A 17,123-nucleotide genomic window follows, 5' to 3' on the forward strand; every position below is an offset into this window, starting at 1 on the left:
TTTGTAAACAAGTACATTCTACTTAAAAGAGTACTTTGTTAAAAAAGTAACATATTTAGGTGAGTTTATGTCACTTAATAGTTTGTAACTGGGTAAAGATAACTGATTAAAAAGTTATTTTTATTAAAATGAAAACTTAAATATATGTTAGAGATAGTAAAATCCCAATTGTTCTAGTATGATAATGTCATAATTTTTATGTTAAGATGTTATGTTTGTTTTAGGTTTCAAATTTTCCCTGTAAAGCTTTCTAAATGCTACCTGTTAACATTGAACAGAAATTTTATTGCTATGACAACCACAACAGGTAAAAGAATGAATATTTCTCTAACCATACTTTATATTTCAAAGTGCTTGATACCCAGAAAAATTATAATAGTATAACCCAGTGCTCTCACTTCAGTATTGGTTGTAACTCACCTCCTGGCTGTTCAGCAACTGAAGCTTAGAGATCAAAACAAAAAAGTAAAGGTGACTGGGCTAAGAGGACAGGCGATATTTTAACCTTGGCCCTCCTAGGTCAACAAGGACTCAGGAAAAGAGAGGACCTCGCCAAAAAAATCCGACAACTCTGGTAAGTCGCCTAATCTAAATAGAAAAGTTGGGGAACCCCATAGGACAGGTGTCAACCAGGGTACATTATGCTAAAATTAATTTCACTGAAGAGGAAAATGTCCCCATGCTTCCAAGGAAAACCATATAGTCAAACAGAGACTTTGACCAATCCTGACAGATGATGTAACTGATTAAAAAAAAAAAACCTAAAAGAACTAAGGGGCTTTGTACGTGGCCCCAAAGTAATGCGTGAGAATGCTATATGATTAGTTTTGATCAACATTTGTCTCACTTTAAATTGATGTTAAACACCCAGCCATCTCTCTCTCTCTGTATATATATATATATTTGAGCTAGGTAGGCTAGATGTAAAAGGGGGCTCCAAGTACTGCATCAGCCCCTGCTGGTGGCCTCTAGTTGCACTTATAACTCATAGTAAGTTTTAATTATCAGTTTCACTAGTTATGCCAAAGTACTAAGAAAGATATGTGCTGTGTTTGTGGACAATTGATCACTTCTAGTGCATCTGGAGTATGGAGGTGGGTATCTCTTCTACAGAGAGATAATTAAATAAAGCTTCAAAATTTTATAAAACAACTACAGAGTACTACATAAATTTTAGAATCTGCTACCAGGTCTGTCTCTTAATGGCCAATAAATGAGACTCTATAAAAGAGCCCATAACTTTTTTCTCTAGTCACAATTAATATCCAAATATGAAAATAAAGAGTTCCTGATCTACCCCACATTCCTAGAACTCTAGGGATGATTCTTAGATAAATATTTTCAGGGATTAAACATCTCTGACTGGCATCTACTATGGGATAACTTCACCAACTAACACTCCTTTGTTCGGAACAAAAGAAAAATGTGATAAATGAACCAGTGCACCCACAATATGGGATAGATTCCTACCCAGAGCTGTAATCACACTTATTGTGTTAAGAGATACTGACTTGTTTGCTACTGACTGGAAGGCAAGGGATGGAATCAGATGGCCAGCCTAAAACAGTACCCAGTGGCTCTGTGGCATAAACCTATGCCTTCGGTTACCTCCAAGGTGGTTAGGAAGATGTACGTTAGGATACTCATGGGTACAAATGCATTGGGTTAAAAGTATAGGTCAGCCAGGTACTTCCCCATTTTATAACTTTGATGGACCAGGTCAGGGTTTCACTGATATGATCATTTGGTCTCTATATTTATTCCATAAATAAGATTTGAAAATGTAATAGAATACATTATATCTCTTACTAACTATACCCAAAAGGCTCTACAGAAGGTATTTCATTACTAAATTCAGAAGTAAAAAATGATAAATAAAAAGTCATTTTACAAAATCAAATGATCCTAGATATTCTAACAGCAGCACAAGGTGCAACTTGTGCCATTAGCAAAACAAAATATTATGTGTACATTTCTGATAACTCTACAAATGTGTCTTCTCAATTACAAGTCTATATTCACAGATAGGTACAATATCAGACTCTGCTGTATACATCAGTGACTGGCTAGTGTCTTGGTTTTCTAAAACAGCCTGGTGATTAAAAAAAAAAGAAAAAGCCAAGTGTTTCAGAAGAGCATAATAGAGAAGATGGCCTGGGAACATCACAAGAACTAGAAGGACTTCATCCCTTGCAGCCTCAAAATTGAAAATGTACAAGATTTTGCATTGAAAAGAAAGCTCCAGAACACCGTGCTCCAGAATGGTTGTGGCATAGGGAAGTTTTTTCTCTGGATTTGGTTCATAGGCACTCAGCCCTTGTAGCCAAGAGAAAAGGAAGCTTGACTGCTACTCCAGCTGACAGTACACGTTGGTGTCATCCATGTGGTGCTAGTTTTAGGTGCATGCAAGATGCAAGCATTGGAAGCCAAGAAAGCTTTCACCCCGATTTTAGAAGAAGGCCCAGCTGGCTAGGTAGGGTTCCCCAGAGACTGTGAAGTTAAAGGTGCAGTGGAGATACCAGAAATTTGGAGAAGCCAGAATCGTGCATCATCTGAGGAAAACTGCCAGGAGGGAGCAGAGCTGGCCCAAGAAAGAAGCCTACAGCACATTGACTCAGATGCTGGACATGGATCTACAGGACTTAATGATTCCTTGGTGGATTTTGGACTTGCTTTGGTCCTATTGCTTTATATTCCTTTATTTTACCTTTTGGAATGGTACTGTTTATCTTGTGCCACTTTATATTGGTAGTGTTTAACTTTGTTTTCATTGATGCCAGGGTCACAGCTAAGAGTTTGCCTTAAACCTCAGAGGAGATTTTTTGCCTGGGACATTTCAGCAATGCTGAAACTGTTAGGACTTTGGCAACTCTTGGAAGTGGACTAAATGGTTTTTGTGTAAAGGGATGTACATAAGTCTTGGAAAAAATCAAGCTTTTGGGCTCAAGAGCAAGAGGGGAAAAAGGAGGCAGCATATGCTTTGGCCTGAGGTTATATAGAATGCTCTTAGGGTTGTGCCTTGAGCTCATGTGGGTGAAGGGGAGTGATAAAGGAGGGATGACACTAGGGTGGCACCCCAGCTCAAGGGGTGGAGGGGAGTGAATTCCTCAGCTCCCAATATTTTATCTGTACTAATAGCTAAATTTTGAAGTAGTCTGTCTATATGTCTATTAACAGATGAATGAATAAAGAAAATGTGGTATTTGAGTCATTTGTAGGAAAATAAATATACCTTGAGATCATGATATTAAGTGAAATAAATCACATATACAAGCTTAAATATAGCATGGTCTCTTTAATATGAGAAATCCAACATCTAAATAAAGAGCAATGTAAAAGAGATAATAGGAAATAAGGAGATAGATCTTTTGCCAAAAAAAGTAGGAGCAAGAGGACAGGAGTGGGGAGGGAAGGGAGTGGAAGGGAAAGAAAAAATATATGTGTGTACCAACTCCCCACAAGGAATGTAATCATCACTGCAAACATGTACTAACAGACAATAAAAAGTTTTAAAAAGGAGCAAACTGCATAGCTGAGTCATTTTAGAGGTTTTCAGGTTCTCTTGAAAGGGATCTCTTGTAAAGTTTGGCAGAGGAGAGCTTCATTGTTGAAAAGATTAGTATTAAAAAGAGCCAAGTATTTTATATTAGGACAACAGAAAAGATGCCTTGAGGACGTGTGAGGAAATCAGCAAGACCTCACCACTCACAGGCTCAAGGGTGAAGCCAAAAGTGCAGTGGTGACCCCAGAAGTTGGAAAAGCCAGTAACGTGAAACATCTGAGGAAAACCACAGATATTCAGCAAAGCTAGCCCAAGAGAAAAGCCATGAAGGCTACAATTACCAGCAGTGCTGTAGGAGTGAGGTTGCCCAAGTAATTGGGGATCACATCTTTTCTCCAGATGCTGAACACAGAGCTACAGCATTTTATTTTGCCCTGCTGGGTTTTAGTCTTGCTTGGATACTATTTTTCCTATTCTTCCCTGTTTGAATGGGAATGTTTACTGTGTGCCATTGCATGTCAGCAGTGTCTAACATTCTTTCTGATTTTTATAGGGGCTCAAGGATAAGAGTTTGCCTTAATTCTCAGAGAAGACTTTGGACTTGGACTTTTCAGCAATACTGGAACTTTAGGACCTTGGAGACTCCTACAGATGGACTAAATACATTTTGCATAAACATATGTGCATGAGTCTTGGGATAGAATTTAGAATTTGTATCCATATATCCCCTCAGAGCCTCATGAGCTCATAGGTGAGGTTTTGGAAGAGGACTGTGCCATGGGGATAGTATAGCTAGAATGTTAGGAGGTGGGGCCTGATTAGAATGTTACCATATGTACTGAACTCGTACATACCAGGCTAGTGGTCTCACAACATCAAAAAATGGAATCATGGACCAAATGAGGAGATTAAGAGAGTTTTATCGGGGACAATAATAAGAATAGCTCCTGGATTTCCACAAGGGATCTCAAGTGGGTGGCTGCTGAGGATCTCTGTCAAGGGTATTTTATACAGCAGAATCACAATATGGGTAGCTATGGGCCAAACTACAATCAACCTATAAAGTACAAGTATAGTTATTTAGTTAATGTTGATCCAATAGGGAAGCAAGGCAGGTAGCAAGGCTATATGGTGAGCATCATCCACTTTAGTTTACAACTTCCAATTTAGGAAGAACAAGGTATTTGTGGAAAGGGATGTGAATATGGATCCAGATGTTCTGATCACCCATCCGTGTTCCTCAGGCCCTATGTAGGTTCACTGTACCACGTGGGTGCTAATTACAGATAATCTCAAACTGCTGTTTATCTCTAGGGAGGCTTGCAGACTGGCCATCACATTACCATCTTCAGGCCTTCAAATTTACCTCCAGCCACAATTTTGGTATGTTCCACCTCCTTCACTGATTCCTTCCAGGGCCCAACTCCTCTCTGACTGCCTATTAATTTCTCTCTAACATAACTCTCCATAATAAGAAGAGATAAGTCACTGGGGGAATGACTGGGTAGGACATATCTCCCTCCCCGGCATCTTCCTTCTCTCTCACTTTTGGCTACCATAATATAGCAGCTTTTTCTCTACTATTCCCCTGTGTCCTGTCATCCTGCCTTAAAGCCAGTGGATTATGGATTGAAAATGTGCGCCACGATAAATGTCTTTTTCCTTCAGTTGTGAGTGCTGGGTATTGTGTTCCAGCAATAAGAAAGTGACTAGGACAAGAACTAACACAGTTATTTGTCCATTTACCAAGAGTACTAGTTCCTCATGGCTCCATCTGCATTCTTCTCTGCAATTTTCTTTTTTTTTTTTGATTTTAAAGAGAGTACTAAATGAGAAACAAAGAAGTAGAACAGTAGCAGCAAATCAGTATCTCGAACATAAAGAAATCAAAGCAAGAACATTCAAAGTGATACAGAGTCTCAAGACAAAATAACATGAATTAACAGTGGTTGTTACATTACATATTGCTATCCTCAACTACATTGCTCAAATTACCAGATGTAAGAATGAATGAGTGCTCAAACCATTATAGGTAATTAGAAAATAATTCTTCTATAAAACAGTAGAGATAATACAGAGTTTCACTAGATAAGATAGTAGGAGTTCACCATTGTAATTCCATTGCATGTTGTTACCTTCAAATCTGTTACTCAGACCACCAGACACAAGCATGCACAATCGATCAGAACATAAAAAATGTAAGCATTAACTGTTCATTTCAATAAACCATCAGACATCATCAATACAGTTATTGCAGCTATTCATATATATTTATATTTTGTGTTCCTTTCTTTTTTCTTCTTTCCCTCATCCCAGTCACTCCTTCATTTGAGCAATTTCTTTCCTTTTCCTACCATCCATTGTACGTTTTGAGTTTTACCTAGTCGTTCAGGTTCCTACACCAAGGAGACAATATGATGTTTACCCATCTGGGTCCAATTTATTTCACTTATGAGTATGGTCTCTAGTTGCATCCACTTACCTACAAAAGCCTCAAGATTATCTTTTTTTAATAGCTGAGTAATACTCCATTGTATAGAAATACTACATCTTTTTTATCCATTCCTCAGTGGATGGGCATCTGGGTTGTTTCCAAGATTTAGCTATAAGAAATTGTGCTGCTATAAACATGTGTGCACATATATTGCTGTGGTATGATGTCTTTAATTCTTCTGGGAAAAAACCCAGAAGGAGAATAGCTGGGTTAAGTGGGACTTCCAATCCTAGTTCTTTGAGGAAGCTCCAAATTGATTTCCATGGTGGTTTCACCAATCTACACTTCCACCAGTAGTGGAGTAGGGTTCCTTTCTCCCCACAGCCTCTCCAGCATCTGTTATTATTTAATTGAGTTGATTTCTTTATGATAGCTATTCTTTCTGTGGTGAGATGGAATCTCAGTGTTGTTTTAATTTGCATTTCTTGAATGACCAATGACATTGAACATTTTTTCATATATTTATTCACCATTAATATCTCTTCATTTGAGAAGTGTGTATTCATCTCAGATGCCCATTTTTGGATTGGATCTTTGAATTTGGGAGGCCTAATTTTTTTTAATTCTTTATATGTCCTAGATAGAAGTCCTTTGTCTGAGGGGCAGTTGGCTAAAATTCTTTCCCAATTTGTGGGTTTTCTTTATATTTTATTGGTGATTTCTTTAGATGTGCAAAAACTTTTCAATAAAATGAGAATCCAGTTGTTGATTCTTTGAAGTATTTCACGTACAGTTTGGTTTTTGTTCATGAACTCTCTGCCTGCCCCAATGTCGTCAAGATTTTTACCTGCTTTCTCTTCCAATAAATTTAGTGTTTCTATTTTAATATTTAGATCTTTGATCCATTTTGACTTTAATTTAGTGCATGGTGAAAAACATGGGTCTAGATTTAGTCTTTGGCATGTGGAAAGCCAGTTTTTCCAGCACCATTTATTAAAGAGGCTATCTTCCTTCCATTGAACATATTTGGCCCCTTTTTCAGAGATAACGTGACTGAGTGTGTTTGTAGTTGTATCTGTTATCTTCTAATCTGTTCCATTGATCTTCATGTCTGTTTTTGTGCCAGTACCATGCTGGTTTTATCACAGTAGCTTTGTAATATAATTTTAAGTCAGGAATTGTGATGCCTCCTGCCTTTCTTTTGTTTCCCAATATTGCTTTTGCTATTCTAAGCATCTTCTGGTTCCAGATGAACTTTAGGAGTGTTTTCTCTAGATCTGTGAGGTATACTAATGGTATTTTAATTGGGATTGCATTGAATCTGTACAACAATTTTGAGAGTATGGTCATTTTCACAATGTTGGTTCTTCCTATCCATGAGCAAGGAATATCTTTCCATTTTCTGGTATTCTCTTCAATCTCTGTTTTTCAGAGTACTATAATTTTCACTGTATAGATCTTTTATTTCTTTTGTTAGACTGATTCCTAAGTATTTCATCTTTTTAGATGCTATTGTGAAAGGTGTGGTTTCCCTAATTTCTCTCTCAGTCTGTTAGTTAGTTATGTACAGGAATGATATTGATTTTTGAGTGCAATTCTCTATTCCACATGAACATATTTTGGCCAGTGATCCCCCTCCATGGGGTCTGCTTACAAAAAAAGCCTAACCATTATGGAGGAATACTGGCCCCTTTCCCTCACCTCCATTCAGGACAACTATAAAGGACACCTCAGCTTCAGTACTTACCATGAGACTGACTGAAACAACACTTTGAAGTGTATTGCTGTTCATCTTCCTTCTCTCTGCCAAAATCTTTGATGCCTTTGATGTCTTATAGTTAGTTTCCTGGGACAGCTTTCAATAGCCACCTGACAGAATATTATAAGGGTTAGGAAAGATGATACGTGAAAGGAACTTAACATAATGTTCAGGATATCATGCTTCCCTGGTGGACATTTCATCCCTCCAGTATGATCTTCTCATTTTTTATTGTACTGATGTGCCTTTTACTTTAGCCATTAGATTGTGAGGTCAAGAAATATTTGTTCAATGACTGAAAGAATGATCTGTGCTGTGGGGTGCTTGGGGATGGCATTAATATTGCATCTTACAAAAGAAGACACTAAACTCAGAGAGGGTAAGTGGCTGCTTACATATGTAGTGAGGTGTACCTGAGCTTAAGTCTCTTGAATTCAAGTCCGTGCTCCATCTACCAGCACAGTCACCCCAGGTCACAGCTGGAAAGTGAACAGGGCAAGCCTTAGGGAATATTTCAGAGGTAGCTGGAGCCAGCAGCTTTGGAGTGAAACTGAGAATGTTTTCAGTGTCACCTCGAACTCTCAGTTGTTCTTATCCTTAAACAAATCATTTACTTGCTGTGGTCAGTTTCTCACCACTGCAATCATGGTACTAGTACAGCCAGGCACACCTACTGACATTTGTTTCTTTAAAAATTAAGTTTATATCTCATATATATAGGTCACATCATTATAGGGAATTTTGTACCTTTACATGATATATTTTGATTCTTTTTTTTCCCCATTCCCTCCCCTCTCTTCAGCTCTCTTCCCCTCCTTAATTACAAAGCTTTGTTTCCATTTTATCCTTCTTTTCTCAGAGACCACGAATCCCTTGAAGTTGGGGTTCATGTCTGTTTTGCTGATAGCTCTATCCCAATGGTGAACATCTTGCTTTGGATATACTAAGTGTTCATTAAGTATTTGTGGACAATAGAGAAAGCAGAAAGTGAAGGTATGCATAGGCATTTGTGCTATTTATTAATAGTTTTGCTGCCATGTTTTCCCAAGGTGACTTATTAAGGTAAATCAACTCTAGACTTAATAGTCAATCTCTGTCCTCCCCAGTACCCTTTCATAGGGGTAGAAATCGTCCTAGGTATAAAATAGTGCCTAAACACTCCACCGACTATTCTTCTTGGCACAGCCCTGGATAAACTCAATAATTCTTACTTAGTACTAGAGATTTAAAACAGCTATGTAGGAATGAACTTGTCTTTTTTCTCTTTCCTTTTTTAAGCTAATTGAGATCACCTGTCATGTATGTTGCATACTATCTAAAAAAGAAGCTTCATATACACAATGATTTTAGATAAAAAAGAAAACAGGACAACTACATTATCTCCCGTTGTAAACACAGCATAAGGCTCTGTCCCAATCTTTGGTACTGAAGACATACATTGCCTATGTTTCTTGGCAACTCTTTATCTTATTCCGGGGAAGTTCAGCTGCTGTTAAATGGATCCTGCCTTTCTGAGCCCAGCTGACTCTCAGCTCAGAGATAGACAGGACAGGAGGCAGTGGGAGATGACACAGGACAAACTGTCAGTTGACTGTCATCAGAACTCATGTCCTTAACCACAGCTTCCCTGGTTGCCTTCTTTGTTCTCTTTCCAGCTAATGCCCTTTCTTAATTTTCAGACCCCGAAGCTTATAATTTCTACAGATTTTTAGTCCTTGGTTTGGTATATACCTCTAAACTAGGATGTTGATGACTCTGCACTTAGTTGCCCAGTGGTTTGTTCCTGGCTCACAGAGAATAAGGGTTGAGAGGCTACCACTGTGATGATCCATTCATGAAACACTTCTTCTCTTTTCTAATCAGATCCTCACCTTTTCCTCTTTGGGTTGTGAGCCCTGCTGAGGTTTAGTGCCTTCTATCTCTCTTCTCAGTTCTTTCCAAATATTCCTGGTCACACATTTATTTATGTCCCTCCATGACCTGCCGCCAAATCTTTTTCAACTGTTATGTCAGAGCTGTTAGTCACGTCAGATGTACCAGCCCAACTGAGAAATTCACATTCCTAAAAATGCAGCCCTTGCTGGCTTTGCCCATGACTTTCCCACTGCAAGCCCCCATCCCTCAAACCTCTCTTTGTCCTTTCCAAATTGTTCCTCTAATCCAGTTCTTTACAAATACCTCCACAGGCCCATATTTGATACAGGGCACACTTTACTTCTGATGAATAAATGGGCAGACCAGGTTCCAGCACCAGTGGATGTTGACTCCAGCCTTCCACCATGATATTCTAAAGCCTTATGTGAGAATCATGGCTGGCTCCATATGAGTGATGTTGGAGAGTCTGTGTGCCTCTATTTCCACACACCCTCTGACAACACACAATCAGATTCTGCTCTACGACACAGAAAGATATCAGACACATTACATGGAATAACACTTCTAGGTCATTATAGTAAGAGTAGGTTCCTCAGGAGGACATAGTACAAGAGAGGCCCTGGCATAGGTATTGAGACATATTTTGCTCACTGTCCAATGCAGAGAGCTTCTTGGTAGATTCAAGCCCCACTTCCCTCTTCCAGGTCATCAGCATAGTGGAGGAGAAGTGGCCAATTCTGTCAGACTGCAACACTTCCTGTCTCTGAGTGGTCTGGTGAAAAACCTCAGTGGCAGGTTGGACCTCCCCGATGTGACTCAGTCAGGCTCTGGAACAGAGCCCAGGGCTTCTGCATGAACTTGAGTGACCTACGAAGTGATGTGGCTACCAGGTTCACACAAATGGCCAAACCTGCCATAGCGTCACCTCCAGTCACACTGTGATTTGTGAGCTGACAAATGTTTTTTTAATTTTAGAGAGAAAAAAAATAACAAAATAATAACAATGAAAACAAAAACAAAATAACAAAAAAAAAAATGAAAAGGTAGGATTTCAAAACAAGATGATAGGCGTAAACAATGCAACCATTATATTACATTTTAAAATCTTCAATGAAGTTGCTCAGAATACCAGATGTAAGAATGTAAGATTGATCAGACAATTAAAGACAATAAAAAGTAATAAAAAGTTAGAAATGATACAGAGCTTCACTAAACAAGATGGTAGGATCTTAACAATGGTTGTCATATTACATATTGTTATCTTCAAAGTGGTTACTCAGATAACCAGATATAGGCATGTAAGACTTATCAAATAATTACACATTAACCGTTCCTTTCAATAAATCAATAGAAATTAGTAGTAAAATTATCTTAGCTATCTTATGTGTGTGTATATATATATTTTTCCCTTTCCTTCTTTTTTCTTCTGTTTTCCCCCATCCCAGTTGTTCTTTCTGTTTGAGCAGTTTCTTTCATTTTCACAATATCTATTTTAGCTTTCAAATTTTATTTACTCTTTCAGATTCTTATACTAGGGAGGCAATATGTTGTTTACACATGTGAATGATTTATTTCACTTATGAGTATGATCTCTAGTTGCATCCATTTATCTATAAAAGCCTCTAATTTATCTTTTTTATAGCTGAGTAATACTCCACTGTACAGAAATACCACATTTTTTTTATCCATTCCTCAGCTGATGAACATCTGAGTTGTTTCCAAGATTTAGCTATGAGAAATTGCACTGCTATAAACATGGGTGCACATATATTGCTTTGGTATGATGCTTTTAATTCTTTTGGAAAAATGTCCAGGAGGGGAATAGCTGGTTTGAATGAGACCTCTAATCTTAGTTACTGAGGAATCTCCAGACTGATTTCTACAGTGGCTGCACCAATCTACAGACTCACCAGCATTAGAGAAGTGCTCCTTTTTTCCCACAGCCCCTCCAGCATTTGTTATTGGTTGATTTCTTGATGATAGCCAGTCTTTCTGGGGTGAGATTGAATCTCAGTGTTGTTTTAATTTGCATTTCTTAATGACTAATGATGTTGAACATTTTTTTCATGTATTTATTTGCCATTTGTATTTCTTCATCTGAGAAGTGTGTATTCATCTCAGATGCCCATTCATGGGTTGGGTCTTTGAATCTTGGTGGCCTGAATTTTTAAATTCTTTATATGTTCTGCATAGGAGTCCTTTGTCTGAGGGACAGTTGGCTAAAATTTTTTTCCCAATTCTTGGGTTTTCTTTTTACCCTGTTGGTGATTTCTTTTGATGTACAAAAACTTTTCAATAAAATGAGATGCAGTTGTTGATTCTTGAAAGTATTTCCCATGCAGTTTGGTTTTTGTTCATAAACTCTCTTCCTACCCCTATGTCTTCAAGATTTCTACCTACTTTCTGTTCCAGTAGATTTAATGTTTCTGTTTTAATATTTAGATCTTTAAGACATTTTGACTTGAGTTTTGTGCATGGTGATAGACATCAGTCTAGTTTTAGTCTTTGGCATGTAGAGAGCCACTTTTTCCAGTGCCATTTACTGAAGAGACTATCTTTCTTCCAGTGAACATGTTTGCCCCCTTTGTGTGAGCTGATGAACTTTGGATGAGTGAAAAGGCACCAATGCCCTAATGTCCCTTTCATGAGTGGTCATATAGGCCCAGTGAGCTTTCTGTTTCCTTTACATACCGTTCCAAAATTTAGGCTTTTAACACTTCTTCATGTCCAGATCTGCTCTCAGGAAACTGAGCAGTATCATTATACTTTATGCCTTCCAATTAAATGGAAAGGAAGGCCAGGCATGATGGCACACCCCTGAAATCCCAGCACTTGGGAAGCTGAGGCAGGAGGAGCACTGAAAGTTTGAGGCCAGCCTGGGTTATATAGTGAGCTCAAAGCCAACCTGAATTACATAGTGAGACCCTGTTTTTAAAAAAATTTAAAAAGGAAAGGAAATTAAACTCTCATCAAGCAAAAATGTCATAACTGATTCCAAATATTCAAAACTTATTTATGACTTTGCAAGAACGTAACTGTCATTTCTAATAATAGTTTTTTTTCATAGAAGATATAGTTTACAAGTGATTTGTTTCATAATCTTCGTTTGCTGAAAAGCATTTGCCTTCCCAAGTAAAGGTCTCTAAACTGGGCGTCTGGAATTACAGAAAAGGGGCTTGGTCCTTCAGAGGGGATTAAGGAAGACAATGTCCACTCCCAACACAGGACAAATGGGAGCAGCTCAGCACTGGGGTGTCCCTCTGGAGATCTTTCAACACACCTCCTTGGTGTCTCTGCATCCCATCGTGAGGTGTGCCTCCAGCCACCAAGACAGCGTCCAGTCAAGTAAGTCTGTGATAGCCCCTCAGTGGCAAGTTTCTTGTTCTTACAAAGGCAGTGGATTCAAAAACAAATGTGCAGCTTAGGTACCCTTCTTTACATAGAGCATGTTCCTCACCTCAGCCCTGGGCCAAGCTCAAATTTCAGACTAGACCCAAACTTGCTATCTGCACACCATGATGTATAGCACAGATGAAAGTCTGGCAGCTCAAGCCATCTTCCTAAGGCCTGAGAGTCACAAGGGCTGTAAGACAGAAGTGTCATCTATCCCACAGTTTCAGTGAATCTTCACTCCAAGCCCACTCTGCCTCCAGCTCAGACCTAGTCATCTCCAGTATTTTCTTCATCCTCTCCCTCAGAAACTTCCAGCCCTACATCAAGGCCATTAAGGACATAAACAACCTGCTGTATTCCTGTATGAGGAATATCTTTCACCGTAATGCCATCATCTACAGGCTGACCTCTGATGGCCACTGGGCCCACCATGTTTACCACATCACTCATAAGCACACAGGTTCTAGCTCGTTCTTTGGCCTCCCCTCTTTTATCCAGTTTAGCCCAGATGAACTGGTTGTCACCCCTCAGGCAGAGCCAGGACAGTAGTTCCTCTTCAGGACCTGGGACACACTCATGCTGGATTTCCCTAGTGCAAGGAAGCTGAGATATGAGGGTGCCAGGCAGTGGGCAGGGTATTTGTGGTCTCACATTGAAGGTCTCAGTGGACTCTGCTCTTGAGGGGAGACTTGACTTGCATCAGATCATGCTGAACTCCCACTTCTAACGCGCATGTCGTACTCCTGCTGAGCTCTGTAGGGTGTTTACACTGGAGCAGGAGACATGCACATGACACATCCACTGTGGGTTGTTCATTTTCTCGGCTCTCCCTGGCAACTGCTGTCCTGGGACAGACCAAGCCATCAAGCAGAGGAAGGCTCAGCTCCAGGAGGATGGAGAGCTACAGAAGTTCAGGAGAAAGAGGCACCTGGAATTCCTGGATATCCTTGTTTGCCAAGGTGAGTGTGTGTGGGAGAGGTCTGAGGCTTTGCTCTAAGCACAAATTGAGGGACAAATCCTGTTCACTCACCCGTTTCCTCCCCAAGATGGAAAATGGGAACAGTTTGTCTAACAAATACATACAAGCTCATGTGAACACCTTAAGTGTTTGGTGGCCATGACGTTTCAGCCAACAGCATATCCTGGATTCTTCCGGCTCTGGCTGGGCACCCCAAGCATCAACAGCAGTACAGAGAGGAGGTCCAGAGACTTCTGGGTGATGGATCCTCTATCACCTGGTGAGGGCTCAAGATGTAGGAAAGCCTGGCATCTCTAGTAGAGGGAAGAACCTGCTTTGCTCTGGCCCTTGTGTACTTCAAGATGAACTTAATTTCAAGGACCATCTGAACCATATGCTGGATCCCACCATGTGCATCAAGGAAGCCATGAGGCTGTATCCACCAGTATCTTGTATAAGTCGAGAGCACAGTGAACCTGTCATCTTCCCCAGTGGATATACAATCTTCTCAGACTCACTCACCCAAGCATTCATCACGGGAAGGGAGGATCATGATTTCACATGTTCTTCAGCATTTCTGACTTTTTCTGCATTTCCCATTCTCCATCAGTGAATTGGAGACTTACTTTGAAGTTAGTATGAGATGTATGATATGCTTGATCACAGTTTGAATTTAGTAAAAACTCTTTAACACTAGTCTATGCATGTGGCCAGAAGACTTTTGCCCTATAATTTTATTCTCTGAGATGTGGAAGATAGTGCAAGAATCAGAGAAGAAAAGAGAGAAGTGATCCTTTTACACACAGTCAAGCTGAATGAGGCACATCAGGAAATCTCAGGTCATGGGTCAGATGTAGTCCATTGTCTCAAGATCCCTAAAGGTTGGCAGAAGGAAGAGCTGATAATCACATTTGAGATCAGCACTGTGGTAGAATGTTACCACTCATTTACACTACATCTGTTTTTCAATCCTGAAACTCTTTAGCTTTGGGATGTTAAGATACTCAGTTTTTCTGAGAATTAGAGAGACATCAGTTGAAAAATGAGAATAAGTACTGTGCCCTTGTAGGGTGCTTATGATTACTGGGTAAGTTAATGAATATTTTCCAAAGGCTCTTGGAAGATATTTGAGGATCATGAGTTGTCTCCTCAAATAGTCTAGACAGTAGGCCACTGGTACTGTCTTGGATTTCATCCCTGAGTTGCTGGTTTTCTGTTCTTTTTTTGTGCTCAGATATTTTGCAAAACTTATATCATCTCCCAGGAAGGGAATCATCTTGCTCAAAGTGAAGATTTATGGAACCAAGACTTTTCTGTGTGCATGTCCCTTGCAGGCTGAAGAAGAAGGGCTCCACCTCACTGACAAAATGCCTGTCAATCTCTCTGCCTTGATGATAAGAATCCTAGTGACACTCTCCATTTATCACTTTCACTGCAATCCAACAGTGTGGCTAAATCCAGAGGTAAGAAGACCTGGGGTTGAGAGAAGAAGAGGGAAGGGGATGACCTCTCAGGAACAATACCTTCTCCTGCTCCCCATACCGGGCCCTCTGTCCCCTCCTGGGCTGGAAGCAGGGATTTGACCCATCCTGACCTACCACTCTCCCTTCATGTGTTTGATCCTTCTCGATTTGCCCTGGACTCTGCCCACTGCAGACACCCACTCCTGCCCTTTTCACTAGGACCAAGATGAGGCATCTTTGTTTAGTGATGGGGTGGAGGAGAAGTAGTGTAACTGGCACATCCCCATGTGTGTGATCCTCTCCGTTCCTATGTGACATCTTAAGGCATGTCCTTGGTGTTGGTGTTTCAGGAAGGGGACCGCACAGGTGTGTGTCTGTGTACATGAAGAAAGATGGTATTTCAGGTATACAATGAGGACACTGACCCCGTGTCCTTTCTAACTGCCAACCAAAAATGCTTGTCAGAATTGTTGTTCACTTTGGTGTATTTTCTTGTTTTCTTTACTTTTGGAGCATGAATTTTCAGAATTAGATTTTTCTCATGTAAACCAACCTTCAGATTTGGTTTGGTTTCTCTCCTTTCCTACATTCTCAACTCAGCATCAGTTCTACTTAATTCACCGTTCAGCCGCCGTGATGAATTATTGAAGTCTTTCCATATATTTGGAGTTCTAGTGGCCTTGCTACACCTGCTGTTGAAGCCATATATGTGAATCTTGGCAGGTCATTGTACAGTGCTGGACATTGCTATCTCACACAATTTTTAGCTTCTGATTCACCTAAATTTCATTATCGATGGTCATAGTACGTGTCTGTCTCCTCAGGTGACAAAATTATGTACATAAACTCTACACCATACTCATGGCCCACCTAGTCAAACTGTGGCAAAAACAAGGATGACGATCCTAAAGTGCTTTTAAGAGAAAATCCACTACTTTGTTACACTGCATTGCAGATACTGGTGTGGACAATATCAAACACAATAAATAGCTGCTGCGGTAGACAAGTACTCCACAAGGATTATTGTGAGAATCCACTAGGAATGCAGGATTTAGGCACTGCCCAAAAGATCAGAAATAATTAGCAGAAAGTAAACTTTTCTGTAATAATTCTGTGAATTCTGTAAGGCTGAATTAAGCTTCACAGGACAATGCCTAAACATGTTGTTGTTGTACAAACCAGCTTCCTAGGATAAAGTTTCTTCCTGGACTGGGTCATTCCTCTTACACAATAGTGCCAAGTCGTGACATTGCCATTAAAGGACAGGTGAGGGTGGGGTAGCTTGATTGCTCAGTAGAAATATTTTACTTCCATTTATTCTGCTGCATTTGATCTGATTTTTATATTTTAACTAATTTAATTCAAACATATTTTAAAATATGCTTCTCTGTACTAAGAGAATAGAGCACAGCAATGTGAGATTCTGCCCCTGGTTCAGTGACAAGAACAGAGCGATGTTGTTCAGAATCAGGCACCTTTTTTCAAGACAGATTTTGTTCTTTTCTGCATCCTTTTGCTCTCTCACTCATTCATGAATAGTTTGTGGAGTGTCCCATGTTCCTGGCACTGTCCCAGACCCTGGACAGGGGTGTGTCTTTGAGTCAAGCACTGATGGTGCTACTGGTGAATGGCAGAGGGATGAGGGCCAGGCGGTCATTGCCCTGAGCCATCAGGATGTACAGCAGAGGTGGAGGGAGGACATGCTCAGTGACTTCAGCGATAGGAACCAAGATGAGGGA

General features: G+C 39.9%; 1 protein-coding gene across 1 annotated transcript in view; it reads left to right on the forward strand.

The window, feature by feature from the left end:
* The window catches only part of LOC106147218 (cytochrome P450 4A11-like), a 39,379-nt gene extending 24,845 nt beyond the window's left edge, over window positions 1-14,534 (forward strand). Inside the window, 7 exon segments of the mRNA XM_013507494.1 lie at window positions 9,922-10,040; window positions 12,811-12,919; window positions 13,269-13,423; window positions 13,818-13,913; window positions 13,999-14,066; window positions 14,068-14,201; window positions 14,300-14,534. Of these exon segments, the coding sequence (XP_013362948.1) occupies window positions 9,922-10,040; window positions 12,811-12,919; window positions 13,269-13,423; window positions 13,818-13,913; window positions 13,999-14,066; window positions 14,068-14,201; window positions 14,300-14,534 (916 nt within the window).
* The last annotated feature ends 2,589 nt before the right edge of the window (window positions 14,535-17,123 follow it).

Source organism: Chinchilla lanigera, unplaced genomic scaffold (assembly GCF_000276665.1).
Source record: "Chinchilla lanigera isolate Chin_1 unplaced genomic scaffold, ChiLan1.0 scaffold00007, whole genome shotgun sequence".
NCBI lineage: Eukaryota > Metazoa > Chordata > Mammalia > Rodentia > Chinchillidae > Chinchilla > Chinchilla lanigera.